The sequence below is a fragment of the Drosophila ananassae genome, chromosome 2R (genome assembly GCF_017639315.1).
Source record: "Drosophila ananassae strain 14024-0371.13 chromosome 2R, ASM1763931v2, whole genome shotgun sequence".
NCBI classification, from domain to species: Eukaryota; Metazoa; Arthropoda; class Insecta; order Diptera; family Drosophilidae; genus Drosophila; species Drosophila ananassae.
In genome coordinates this window covers 24,458,557-24,473,423 of record NC_057928.1, presented here as the reverse complement: position 1 = coordinate 24,473,423, position 14,867 = coordinate 24,458,557, and the positions used below count along the sequence as shown (strand labels likewise).

Sequence of the window (14,867 nt, the reverse complement as noted above, 5' to 3'; positions counted from 1 at the left end):
ACCGCATCATCAAAATCCAACTAACTAACCAACCAACCAAAATCAACCAACCAAACGCTTCTCTTTTACATCTCTCCATCTGTAGTACGTAGACTTGGTGAGTCCAACTTAATATTTAATAATAACTAGTTTCATTTGGTTTGTATATACTTCCATAAAATATATATATTCTGCACACCAGTTGTGTGGCTGGTAAGTGTAACTAAGATTTGATTTTCAATTGAGATAGTTTGGCCGAAAATTAAGTCTTGAGTGCATAAATGAAATATTTACAAGAGCATGATTGCTCTCAAGTGTTCAACAGGGCGTATGAGCAATGCACTTAATCTCTATGGTCTTCCGCGTGTGTGTGTGTGTGTGTGCGTGAGCTTTTGTGTGCATCAGTGCGTGTATGGGTGCTTGTGTGAAACGCATTAGCATTACATTAACATTCGCATTTACATTCGCAGCCAAGCCGCCGAGCAGCCAAGCATTCCAAGGAAATGGTCACAGGGGGCGTATACTTAATATCTGCTAAATATGTACACACAGCAGCATCGGCCTCTGTGGCGGTCTGTGTGGTGGAATCAGCCCGAAAGGGCTGAAAGACAACTTCATTTGAGCCCGGCCTCGAGGCCCGTAAACCATAATGCTGACCTCCGCTGTAAATTACTGGTCAGCAAATCCGGCAAAAAGGACTGGGCATTTTTCATCATTAGTTAATTTGGGTCCCCAGTTGTCCGGTCCGTCCATCCTCCATTCTTCTACCCTTTGCTAATGTTTGACCCACAAAATTTAGCATAAACTTGGCATTTAGCAAGCAACTGACATCGGGCGAACGAAAACAAAAGTAAGCAACAAATCATTTGCAGGCCAATGACAAAGGCGGGCCTGAATAAAAGAAATTAAAAATGCTTGGCTGGGCGCAGTACCCTTTTTTTTGTGTGAGTGTGTTTTTTTTTCTTAGCTAGACAGGCCTCTTGGAATTGCCTGCCAAGAAATGCAGTGAATCGGGTAGAAAGGACTCGCAGTTCAATGTACTGGGTCCTCGGTTATGGCTGCTGCAGCCAAAGATGAGAAAATCGCCTTAGACTTGAACACAAACATAGATGCTATATATAGCAAATATTTTATGTCTTTGGTTGAAAACTTTGCGCAGGCTTTTTCACTTTGATGCACTGAAAAAATGACTATATTAAATTTAAGACAAACATTAATATTAAATAAATATAAGATATCTTAATAAACACATTCTTAAACTTCAAAAAAAAATAACAATTACTTATATCCATTTAAATACTTTTGGTATTCTTGAAAAACATTCTTCGCTCTCTGCATTTGGGGCCAAAGTTTTTCGTAACTCGGTTCGGTTATGAGTTTTCCCTTCATTCCCAGTCCAGAGAGAATATAATAAAATAAATGTCTGAGCATTTTTCCCCATTGCCCGGATTCAAATGATACGTTTGAAGCATGCTTGATGCGCACAGATTTTTCACAACTTTTACGGCGGATGCTCGTCGTTTTTTTGGCCAAGTCGATTTCGGTAGAGTAAGGATATTGCCTATCGATCCGGTCCCCAAGGATACTGAGTCAAGCGGAAGCAAGCCATTTAAATGCTAGAAATTGAGTATTGAATAGTTTGCAAACAATTGTCAAATACTTTTCTCGCAAAATGTTTAGGCCAGGGGAGCGGATTAGCCCGATTTCCCGAATAAGAGGCCAACTTTTGAAATCCCATTAATTTGGGCTTAGACGGGGAAAAAACCATGTTAAATAGCCTGTCTGTTTAGCTGCCATTAAAGCACAATAATAGGCTCTGACAACACCACTCCATCTAGCGTTCTAGCGTTCTCACTCGGGCAGACCGGCCAGCCCTGCAGCCGACTCTGGCAGTTGGCCAAGAAGTGACAATGTGGCCGGCAGACAAAGGCAAGTCAGCCCCAGAAAATGACGCATTTGGGTGCAAGTGCCTCGTGTGGCCTCATGCGGAAGTTGTTAATTTGACCCACAAAAGGCAAATGGCGATAGAACTGGCACAAGTGCCACATCACCCAAGGAGCCTCCTTCAGGCGGTTGGAGGATCCTGGTGCAACAGGACGAACATGCAATATGCGAGCTGGTAATTACCAGCAAGACTGACGGCCATTACAAAGTGCTCTTTGCAGCTTTGGACGATTTCCAGACGCAGTTGTTTTAAAGCACCTTCTCGCTTTACTTGTTGGACGAGGACTAGTTTATAGTTTTGTTTATGTTGCCGGCTCACCGCTGGCTAAGCAAACACACCTAACCAATTAGTCTAATTTATATCAATTCAAAGACCAGTTTTTGCTCATTACCCAAGCTTGAAATGGAAAATGTAATTACATTTCTCGGGCAGTTAGAGGTAGATGGGCAACCGAAGCTCCTTGGCTCAAAAGATTGAAAGATACAGGGTGGAAAAAAAAAGATGCAATTTTAAAAAGTTTGTTAAGTATATAAAAGATACCACAATATATTGTTTTAAGTTTTTAGTGTTTTATTTTTAATTGGTGAGGTATCGTTTAAGATCTATTAAATATGAACAATATTTAGGGTCTGTATTTATTTAATTATTTATTTATGTGGCATTATGTGGCTTAATTTAAATGGTTCTTTTTACTCTAAGTAAGTCTACTGTTTCGGGCTTTCATATTCAGATAATATCTTCTTTCAGTGCATTAAATTATTTACTATTTCCTGTTTGGGTGCACCCTCGTTGTCCTTTAATTCATCGGATGCATTAGTTGCCCCTCTTTGAAGGCGAATGAAAACTACCTCCTTTCAAATATTTAAAATTCAATTTGACAAACACAAAGATAACGAGCCAGCAGTTGTTGCGGACTCTGGCATTAAATATTCAGGCTTATGCAAGCATGTAAATGCCAAACGAGAATCGGCGCCCAGCTAGCCAGCTAGAGAGTCCTTGCGTGACTTTCACTCCAGCTAGCCCACGGGAGCAACCGGTTGAAAGCCGTTGAGCTTGTCGGTCTTGCAGTCCTGGTGTTGTGGCCTGGTCTAAGAACATGCTAAAATGGCCTACTTACTGGCCCGAAGAGCGGCAGACACTGAGGAGTGTAGTGAGGGGAGGCAGTACCCACACAGATGCGACAGTTGACAACGCGGTCGAGTCGACTCGAGTCGTCTTGACTCGTCTTGACTTGACTGATGCAAAGGCAGGAGCGACGGCCAAATGAACACTGGCATAATGTAGGCGGCTTTATGGCTGATTTTTTTACAAAAGGCGAGTTTCGGTTGCTGTTTACAGAGGAAAAAGTTGGGGAGAAATTTATGGACAAATTACAAATAAATGTGCTTACCTACTAATAACAATCGGGGATTAATTGAACTATTTGTCAACCTAAAGGCCAACCAATTATGAAAGTGCTTCATGATATTATAAGCTACTATTTATTTGACACATTTTCGAAGTTGGTACAAGGAATTATGGATATAGGCACCTGTAATTATCTGTTTAATGTCCCATATACGAACAATAAAAACTAAACAAATATTTGTTTTCTGTATTCTATATTATTTTGTGTACTAATGGATATTTAAGCTTAGAGTGATTTGAACTTTATACGAGAAACACTCAAGACACACACCTATCACACATAGGACACATATCACAGGGCTTCTACAATAATTGTTTATTTTTAAGTCAAAAATGAAATCTTTTAAATGGTAAAATGACAGGCCATTTTTTGAAGTGCACCTTCTGTAATATACATTTTTGGAAATCATCTCCGATAAACTAGTTCGAGGTTGCCATCAACAAAGAAGACTCCGCATCAAAGACATCTTGCAACTGTTCGCCGTTACATTTGGCATCGCATCCGGCAGTTCACATCCTGCATCCTTGAGCTGAATACGTTACCGGAAAGCGAACAGTAATTTCCCAACTATTAACTCGTCCACTGTCAATGGCAATTAGCATAAATTGTGCCCCATTCCGGGTCCCATGTCATTATTTTGTGTCATACCACCATCAATTGTAAGCCAACAGGACGCAAGCAGTCCCCGTATAGGGTACACCCTCGATAAACACAAATAAATTAAAAACCATTGGCTGGGCCAGTTCAGTTGGACTTCGTCTATAAACTACGCCGGACCCAGTTGCGGACCACACCGAGCCAGCGGCACGTTGCAAGCCCCGGAGCGTGTTGTTATTAAATTAGTTTTTCGTGTTTTTCCGCTCGCTCCGTGTTCGGTACCCTGAGAGTGTTCCGGGCTGCTTTTCCGGGTTGTGTGAACTGTGGACTCCAGATTACGGACTTCGATTCCTCGGCCATGAGTCCTCAAGGCAGCAGCGGCAGCGGGAACGCCTTTTTACGTACGGTTCACTTGACAATCGTCCTCGTACCACTCATTGTTGATGTTGTGGCTTTGCCTTTATGGTTGTCCTAATTTTGAAAGGGGGGCGGAAAAGCGAGGGGAAAATTCTGGTTTCCGGAAAACTTTGTGCCCGAAAAGTTTTTAATAGACTTCTTGGTCGAGCGCTGTTTAAAGTGCAAATTAAATAAACGAAACGGGACAGAAACTCGACCGAAAGTTGGCCCGCAAATGCAGCCATTTTGAAACTTGTGCCTGCGGGACTTTTGTGAGAACACATCTTGTGGCAATTAGCAAGTGGCATACAGAAACCACCTGAGCAAGTGGCGTAAAGAATCTCCCACAAGTTACTACGAAAAAGGCTCCAAGATATCGGACCGCACTGACAGTCTGTGGCAGACGACTGCCACCAGCATGCAACAGCCACCTCAGCGGCATGCCCGACCCGCACCACAGCACCAGCATCAGCACCACCAATACCAGCACCAGCACCACAATCAGCTGCCTCTGCACCACCAAAGCCACCACCAGGCACAGCGCACCACCGGACGGCACACGATGCTGGGCAGCAACCACAGCAGTCAGCGCGAGGCGAGTGTCTCGCCCCGCCGTGTGGCACTCGATACCACCGCCTCGGGCTCCACTAGTGGTTTTGGTTTCAGTCGAGGTAAGCCGCCGACTCGAAATCCACAAGAGCAGTTTTCTTTTAAATTCGGGAACAATGCTATGCATTTTTTGAATATTTAAAAATTGAAAAAAAGTGAAGTTTCATCGTATATTTTCATTTTGAAAGTCGAAGTCTATTTTAAATAATTGTATTAAAACAATAACTTTTCTAAATAATTGCATTAAGCAATTTGGTTTCTATGATATTTGAAATATCTTTTGAGAACCGCCTTTTCAAATTAAAGTTTGTATTTATAGATCATATAGAAATAGGATACACCTTGAGGTTCGAAGTAAAGGGTCTTATGTATATCACATCACTCATACGCACCGTTGTCCAAGCTTTGAACTTCACAAAAATCTGATTTAATGCTTTTTAAACTTTAATTAATCTTGAATATACATTCTTTCTTCTTTTTTGTGATAAATTATGATGACTATGATAATTTCACCACTATTATCCATATTAAAGAAGATCCATTTTGAATTATTTTAAGGCCATTTTGAAAATTTAAGTAATTATGGTATAAGCCGAATGCGCATTGAATTCTCACCTCCCTAAAAAATAACAGCCTTCAAAAATATGTATTTAAATTAAATATGAAAATCAGACCCAGTACATGGCTTAGGCTCAGTACGAATTTATGTCAGTTTCAACTTCCGGGAAGATTATCTAAATGCATCCAGTCGCACCCACATAATTCATACTATTATTTATAGTCGCAGTGGGCATCTTTAGGTGGATGCTGGCTTTTAATTAAATCCTCCAACTGAGCTGGGACGACATTTTTCCGGCAGAAGGGAAAATGGAAAGGAAACCCAGTGAGGAGATGCCTGGTTGGGAACCACTCGACAAAAATATGTTCGAAAAATTGCCGAGGCGTGTTCGGGAGCGACAAGTGGAAGTGGAGGAGTGCAGTGGACAGGGGCGGTGTGGTGTGGTGTTGAAATCAAGTGGGTGGGCGTGGCATGTGCATGGGCGCACTTCCGTCCCACATCCATGGATCCCCACATCCGTCCGCCATAATTAAGTTTTACCAGGGAAAACCCTAACCCCTCCAGACCACTCGACCACATGGTTCGCATCGCTAGCCCCTGCTGCACTTTAATTGATTTCCAAGTTGGTCACGTTATCAGCTTTTGGCTGTTTGCAGCTGTCCCAGCACCAGCCACTCCACCTCCACCACCTTTTTATCCATTCGGGCCAACTCTTCCGCCGGCACCACCCATAAATTCTTTATCCGTTTTTGCGTGTGGCCCGTCCTTCTGACCCAACAACTGCATTGTTTATCCTTGCTCGCACTTTGATCGCGCTGTGTTCGGCTCAGCTCAGTCGAGTTCTGTTCTGTTCGGTTCTGTCCTGCTCTGGCCAAACAATGTGGGCTTTAATTAATTCTCGGAGCGGTTAGCTCAGCAGTAGCTGACATCAGCAGAGGCCACCGCGTGGCGCCACACTGTGGCAAAAACAAAAACGCGATGCCATTATAAATGCACATTTTCAAGTGTTTGATGGAATTTTAAATGAATATTTGAATTTGATAAATAAAACCTTGTTCTCTAGGGGGCTAGGATTTTCATAAACATAATATTTGCAATTTTATTAGGGAATTAAATGAACAACAACTGCCAATGGCATTCAGTTTTTGTAACAAAATTACAATCCATATCCTAAATCACCTTTTCAACCCGCCAAAATATATTTTTTTACGTGCAGAAAATTCTAAAAAAGTTTCATAAAAAAGGGACCTTTTAAAATTATTAATTATGACTCAAAACCGGGTAGCTCGCAGTGCTTATCGAAGTCAGCATGTAAACAGGCGGTAATGACTGGAAAGTGGAGCAAAAGGCTCCTTTGGGTTAAGGAACTGCATTAAAAACGTGGCCCAGCTCCCTTTCATGATTAAATTCAATGTGCAAAGTGGAACCTCCTCTGCTGCCGCTACCAAAAAGCAAGAAAAAAATCAATTATAATAAAGTGCTCCATGACGTTCGCCCCGTCGAGCATATGTCTATATAATAAACTTTATGTGAACGCTTAATATGCTGGGCACAGCGAACAGGACAACGAATCCGAGAATACAGACACCCATATAGAAGGCGACATTAATATTTCATGCCTCGCCGGGACAGAGCAGCGACATTATCGAGAGAGCCTGCAAAAAGCGACCAAAAAGATACTTGGCAGTCGCCAAAAATAAACCAAAGAATGAAAGGAAACGGCCTGAGGAAAAATGAGCAAACCGCCAGCTAAAAGGGAAAAATGAAAAAAAAATGTAAAGAAAACAAAAATCAGAGATTCAATTGGAAAGATTCAACTATGTGATACCCACTAGAACACAAGAAACTTTTATCTCTTGAGGGAGACTTAAAAAGAGATCTAGTTTGAGTTAGAAAGTATTTTAATAATCTATAAAAAAATCTTTCAATAGACAAATTAAGAAAGCGCAGGTTAATATTTAAACTAATATAGTTTTGAAACTTTTGAGGTTCTTGTTTGGTAACCATGACTTGTTTGTGTGCTGACACCTCTAGTGTGGTTTAATTTTTTAAAATAGCAACAAAACAAATAATTCCGGTTCGGATTATACAATATTTACTCACATGTGTCAATAAAAGCACTTGAATATTTTTATGAAAACACAACATACCCTTTCGTGTCACCAGCAACGAGCAAAACAAGAAAAAAGGACGAAATGTCCGACACTCGACGGCGACAACGAAATCGACATCGAGGCTCGGCGCCGCTTGGCATTCATTCATCGTGGGGTTGTGGGCCAAAAAGGGAACCATAGTGCGATTCACCATTGATAAAGTCAGGCCAGGAAGCAAGAGCAACAAAATCATGAAAAGCAACAAAAGCTGGGACCCTGAACCAGCGTTGAATTATTGGCAAGCATTTGGTCGGGCAGTTTTTCATTTCGCTTTTCATTTTATTGCCAGGGAATGCGTCGTCAATGTGTGGTTATGAATTATTGATTGGGTGATAGTCCTGCCTGACAGTCGGTCTACTTAGCAAGTCGCCTGCCGGAGATGAATATCCAAAACTAATGAAGGCCATTGATTGGGAAGCTTAAAGTTCGCTGCAAATTACCATTATCAGAGAGAGAAAAACTATTAGAAAAAATGATTAGAAAAATAATTTAGTAAAAACTACTATACTTCTTATGCCTAAGTAATTATGTCTTTCAAATATTCCCATCTTTAGTTTTAAAGATCTATAATTAATTACATCTATAATTGATTAAGAAATCAGTAACCAAGTCTGAAAAACATAAATCTCAAAAAATCTAAATAATCTATTGTTAAAAAATCTTTTGTTCCTTTTCTCTCTAGTTTCAAGTGTACGCGAAAAAGTATCTGCCATTGCCAGAGGCACTTTTCAGCAAAAGTTTTTGCAACTTTAACGCGAATGTTGAACGGGAGTGGGTACATCGGGGGAGGAAACGCAACTTGGGGCCCAATCAGTTTCATAAACCAAACTGGCATATTTCATTCAGCTCCCCGTTCGGCCCGTTGAATAAATTCCTCCTGCCTGGCCATTCATATTTTATGAGCGAAAAGGGAACAGCCAGCCGATCGGCCATAATAAGGCTAACGAATATATGGTTACGGACCTCTGGTCTTCAGTAAGTCTCCTGCTAAATTGATTCCGAGCTCCGAGTGAAACAAAAACGCACCATGCCACAGGATGGGCCCCTTTAATGGAAGTTGCAACAAGCCGCAGATACAACGCACTACTAGTTGTACTTGTGGCAATGTTCGAGCAAACTTTGCTTAACTTTTAGTCCTTATAATAGAGAGGCCAGCGGGGCAAACAAACAAAGCTCCGGCTTCTGGCTCTGGCTCTGGCTCTGGCTCGGCTTCAGCATGTTTGTTTGCTTGAGTGTGTCGGAAAAAGGGAAACTTTCACTGCGCGACAGGGACAGTGACCTCATATGACAATAATTCGACGCATTTGTGTCACAAACACTCCCACACCCACACACCCGCCTGTGAGCATAGGCATCCCCGTTTCCCCGCCGGAAAAGCGCAAACGTCAACAATTGTGTGAGTGAGGGCTGTGGCGGGCCAAAGGGGGCGGAAACACGGAGGGGACAAGATAAGGACAGCCGTCTCCGGCATCTCACCCCTTGCCGTAGGCCTCGGCAATTGTAGGGGCCATTGTGTTAGCCGCCTGCTAACATCCGCCCCCTTTCTGCACGTGGTGCTGCTACACTTCCGTTTGCAGTTAAGTGCGACATATTTGCCTGGCTAATTTCGCACACACAGGCCCGCAGGACTTTCGGTTCAAAGTCCTGGGCCAGGGATGTGCATGAAAAACAGAATACCGATTAAAAATTCAAGGAAGTCTATCCGTGAAGTCGGGCTATAGCTTGTATGTAAATAAACTAGGAGACAAATATTAAAACCAAGGCAGTCTATGTTTGTGTTAGGGATTTCCTGGAATGAATGTACCGATATCCTTGTGCCACCCCTAACTACAGCCCAAAAAAAGAGTGTCGTTGGCCCGCCTGTGACATCATTCGCTCGTCTTCGCTTCGCAATTCTATCTGGATTCTGCACAAAAATCCTTTTTGCCCCTCGGCCTGGCAAGGACAAATCGTGTTTATGGTTTTTGCGGCTTTGTCTTTCGGCCGTGCCATCTCCGGCCTGTCGATAGGCAAAATGGTATCCCTCTGTTTTTATGTTTGTCTATAAAAACTGCGTATGGCAAAATAAAAGCTTGGGGCGGACCCCGGGCCGGGCCTCACTTAACTGGCATCCGGTTGTGGTTAGGCAGTCTTGTCTTGTCTTCGGCGCAATGGCTGCTACGAAATTCTCTTTGAATGTGCCGGCCTAGCTTCTAAAAATGGAAGTGGTTAGGCAATTTCCCTCTACGAAATTCCGTTTGAGAAGTTAGATTTCTTTCTACTTCATTTCCATGCAGTTGATAAGTAAAAGCCAGATAATAATCTATTAATATTTACTCATGAAACAATGTTTAACCTTTAATATAAGGCCAGGCCATCGGGGGCTTCTTGGTCCTTGGGGCAAATACAATCTGGCGCTAAATTAAGGCACGTGTGCCAGCAAGATAATCACAAGAGTCCCAAGCCACACCGATTGCTTCGCAATAAAGCACCTAGACTCGGGGCTCGAGTGCCCCATTTGTCTCTGAATGGGAATTTATGGCAATACCCAAATCAATCGGTATATTAATCAAGCAGCCGAGATTAATTAACTGGCCTGCCAGTAAGCCAACACGCTATATGTACATAGGTCCGCTTCAAAGGGGAGGGCTCCTTTGTGGAGTGTTGTGAATGAATGTCAAACATAATGACACTCATACGCACTGTGGTGCGACAGCTGACACGGCATATCGGATGCCCGCTACTTGCCGCGTCCTGTGCCCCAGGGACTGTCACCATTCGCCATTCTATTCATCCTTTTTTTGTACACTCAGAGAAACAGAGTTTGATATGTAAATAGATTTTGATTGATGTCCTGTCTGTCTTGAATTTCAAACTTTTGAGAAATGGATCATCAGAAGAAAAAATACCAATGAAATGTTTAATAAACCCCCTTCTTCTGGCTAGTTGGAGATTGGATTTTTTCCACCTGTATCTCCAGTTCACCCCCGACTTGATTTCGAGGTGCTTAATGAAGCGTAAACGGTAATTGACAGCTCAAAGCAAAGCTCAGGAGCTGCATGTGACCTAAAATATGCGACAGTTCGACAGGCTTTGCTGGTGGGTTCATTAGAAATTCGCAACCAAGCGTGGCAGGGCAGTCAGGATGTGTTTGTGTTTGGGAACCAGAATAGAGGATGCTGCCTGGCAGCCGGGTGCTCATATCATTCCATGCCAGTTAACAAACACAGAAACCACTCCAGTCTGACTACAATGGCTCGTCGAACGGGAAGTGTGGTATGCGGCCAGGTGTGTGGCATGGCAGTGGCATCAACAGCATCGAAGGTGTCATAAATTAGGTTTGTCACCTGTACACACACGAGCTCGGCTCTGGCGGGGTACTCAGCAGGTCCCTTCGAATTTAGAACCTTTCTCCCGCGAACTAAAAATAGAAACTCTCTCCATCTCTGTTGCGCATTTCCCCTTCCGGAAAATGGAAAGCTCCGCGGTAGGGAAAGCTTCGTTCCTGAAGTTCAAGCCGGGACCCAATGTATCGGGGAGTGCGCAAGGTCAGTGCAAGCTGGAAAAGGTGAAAGCTGCCAGGGGCAAGATTGCAGTTCGGTACGGGATTCTCTTAGTTGCTGCTGCCGCTGTCGCTGCTGCTGCTGCTGGTGACGTTGCAAGTCTGTGAGCCTGCAGCCTGCAACGTAGAGCGAAAGCTCTTTGATCGTCGCTCGGTAAATGCCCGACACTAAACACTGATGATAACAAAGTTGTGGGCCCTCTCACTGCCGAGCTTTAGCTGGCAAGTATATAAAGGATGCTCGCTGCTGGCGCACTTTCAGTTGGATTCTGAGCGAGGCAGCAGCAGCAGCAGCAGCTAGGAAGAGGAGCAAGAACAGGAATAGGGACAGGAGCAGGAGCAGTGGCAGCGACAGCGGCAGCGGCAGAACCAGGAGCTGGAAAAGGATAACCGAAGGAAAACTAGCTCACCGCAAAGTGAGAACTGTATATATGTGCCAGTGTGTGTGTGAGTGAAAAAAAAGAAAGAAAAATTAGCCAGTGCGATGGCCAGCAGACTAGCCTAGTGTGTTCAAATACAAGACTGACCAAAAGAAATCAAAACCAAGCCAAGAAAAAAAGGAGAACTCATCCTTAAGGAGCCCAATCTGATTGACCAGGAGCAGCCAGGAACAGCCGCCGCACTGGCGTCGTTTTGTGAGCGCGGCTTGATGCCCGACTCGATGATGGATATGGAGCACCGGGACCATCAGCTGCACCGCCAGCAGCCGTCGCACCACCAGCCGGGCCGACTCTCGGCCAGCACCAGCACCTTTGCACCACCGGCCCCGGCGGGGAGTCCCTCGGCGGCGGCCAGCGATCACAGGGAACGGGAACGGGACCACCACCTGCATCACCATCAGACGAATGCAGCATCCTCGCCACTGCCCGTGACTGCATCCATACAGCTGCACCAGCAGCAGCAGCCGCCACCACAGCAGCAGCAGCAGCAGCTGCCGCAGTTGCAGCAACCACAGTTGCGCGAAAGGGAACACCACCACCAACACCAACAGCAACACCAGCAGCAGCAACCACAGTCACTGCCACCACAACAACTGCCCCACAGCCATCATGCGTTGATGCAACAATCGCAGCAGCAGCAGGCCATCCACCGAGCAGAGGCGCGAAGAGGTGAGGTTGCACATTACCGAGTATCTACTGTTTGCTGGCTGAACTTGTTGCTTGGTCTCCAAAAGATCGGGACTCTATTCATTAGCCTTAGGATAGACTAGCTAGTCTAGGCCTTTTTACATAGCCGTGTTAGCCCTCTTAGCCGTACCGGGCTAAGACTGTACATACTATTTTGTATGATATTTTGTATATCCACCGTATAAATTTGTATTATTTAGCTGAGCCCTGGTCGTTGGCCATCTCATATGCATGCTAATCGCTTCATTAGGCCCGACAAAGGGAGTCTGGAGAAGTGTTGAGGCTAACAGCCTTTCCTTTCGCATTTCCCATGCAAAATTCAATCAGAAATTACTTTAACTCAGACTCGTATAACAACAGCAACACCAGGACCATCAGAAACACCAACACCACCGACAACAACAAGCTGACCCATTTTCAGAGCAAAGCTTTTTGCCAGGGGCTGGCTCTGACGTATGCGTTGATGTAGAGAGGGGACTGGCGGGAACGGGGGCTAAGTGGGCGCTTGGTTGGGGCGGTTGAGTGGGTGAGTGGGCGGGATGGCGGAGTGCTGAACAGAACGAGTCCAACAGAGAGAGAGCAGTTGGATAGCCGTTGGCTGGTCATTAAAAAATTATGACCACACATTGTTCGCCGAGATTGTACATTAAGGTAAATTCAGCACTTTTTTTCGGGGCCAGCACTAGAGGAATAACAAAAATAATACGACCCGCAGTCGCAATGGGGGTAAAATAAACACAGTTTTCAGAGCTCTTCTCAAATATTTATTTGTAATCAATTGCCAGATATTTAACTAAATTTGCAACACAAAATTTAACCTATTTGTTCAGAGTGCGGTGTCTGTAATAAAAACAGAAATGTGTATACACGTTTTTTAATATAGTACGTATACGTAATGTATGGGTTTTTAAATCTAAAAGGGGATACATCCCCTTAATATATGTATACAAATAATAGCAATAACATTTTTTGTAGGTAATCTGTGATATTTATTTTATTGTTTATAAAAAACTACACAACAATTACCTTTAAATAATCCTTTTTATTTAAATAGAATATATACCTATTTATTTAAAAAAAGAGTACCTTAGCTTATTGTAATTACAATTAGATGTACCGAAATCAATTGAAATCCATTTAAAGCCAGCTTAAGTAGCTGTGATTAACATTAGAAGCCTAGGTACCCTTTTACCTAATTACCTTTTGAGAGGAACAATTTTTAAGACTGTCCTCAGAATTGGTATCTTTTTCAAAAATTTGTTAACAGAATCAATTTGAGGATAAATCTATTAGGACTGCGGTCACCAGCCCCAGGCGTTACACACAAATCCAGAAAGCCTTTCATCTCCTACGCCTGGCACTGGCATTCAAATCGCAATTATTTCGAAATCAATTTCAATAAAAGTTTTCTGCGATGCGGTGGCAGGTGGAAGGAGAAAAGAGAAAGGAGAGAGGAGAAAGCGAAGGGAAGGGAAGGTGGAAATGGATGGCTCGAATGTTTGGCAGCTTGTTGGCTTAGCCAGCCGGTCGCTTTTCTCCGCAGATTCGCCCTTCAAAGTTTTCCTTTTTCCAGTGTCGCTTTTCATGTTTTGTCTGTGAGTGTGCCACAGTATTTGGGTGTATGGGTGTTTTGATTTTTGGTGTATGTATGTGTGTGTGTGTGTGTGTATGCGTTTCTGGGTGGGTGGATGAGAGCTCGTTAAAAACACTTTGCTGACGTCGCCGTTGCTGGGTGTTGGCATTGTGGCAACTTTTCAATGAACTGTAATTGAAACTGAAATGCAAACTGTGCCGCTAATTGCCAGCAGCTGCAGCTGGGATACCAGAAACTGGAAACCGAAAAGCGACAGCCAGAAACCAGAAGGCAAACAAACGGCAACAGCCATCCTAGCAGCGAGTAAACAGCATTTAAATGTGTGGCATGAATAATTTATGATTTTCCTTCGGTTGTAGTTAGTTTCAGTTTCGTAGTTTGTTCAAGCATGCAATTAACCCTGAGCCTAAACAACAAATTAACGCAAAAAAAAAAAATAATAATGAAACTACAAAAACTAGAACACTGCATGTGTGGCATGGAACAGTGAATCCTGGACGATCAGGACCCAAAAACAAAAACCAATACCAAAGTTTATCCCAGCAACCCACACGAATTGGCTAGCTGCTAATTGACCCGAAAAGCTATCCCCGATTAATTTCTCTCTTGTTATTCGATTTATCGTATTCTTGCAGATACACAAGCAAAACATTCACATGGATTTCTCTATTGTAAGTCGCACCAATTTGGAAAAACCCGAACCAAAACACCAAATAAAATATCCCCACATTCTCCAGTCAAAATCGCAACCAAGACAAAAAGAAACCAAAACATTCACACTCTGCTAATTATTATTAATATTTTCCATATTAAGAATAAAGTGAATATTTGCCAAGATATATATAATTTTGATATGCACAATACTCCTCGTTTGCTTGAATTTCGATTGTCGTGTCCCGTCTTTTTTTTTGCGACGGGCCCACCTAAGTATGCTACAGATTTTTCCATGCTCCCCAAGG

At 43.3% G+C, this 14,867-nt stretch overlaps 1 protein-coding gene across 10 annotated transcripts in view; it reads left to right on the top strand.

The window, feature by feature from the left end:
* The window catches only part of LOC6507708 (band 7 protein CG42540), a 36,990-nt gene that overhangs the window by 8,580 nt on the left and 13,543 nt on the right, over positions 1 to 14,867 (top strand). For 2 of the 10 annotated variants that reach the window (XM_014909930.3, XM_014909935.3), the window contains exons 3-4: positions 86 to 97; positions 14,544 to 14,579. The exons of 1 other annotated variant lie outside the window; for it this stretch is intronic. In XM_014909930.3, the coding sequence (XP_014765416.1) occupies positions 86 to 97; positions 14,544 to 14,579 (48 nt within the window). Of the gene's footprint in view, positions 1 to 85; positions 98 to 2,206; positions 2,219 to 4,097; positions 4,331 to 4,690; positions 4,997 to 11,442; positions 12,297 to 14,543; positions 14,580 to 14,867 lie in introns of those variants that run through there. 7 more of the 10 variants (XM_032454676.2, XM_001956147.4, XM_014909931.3 and 4 more) reach the window with 7 other exon arrangements.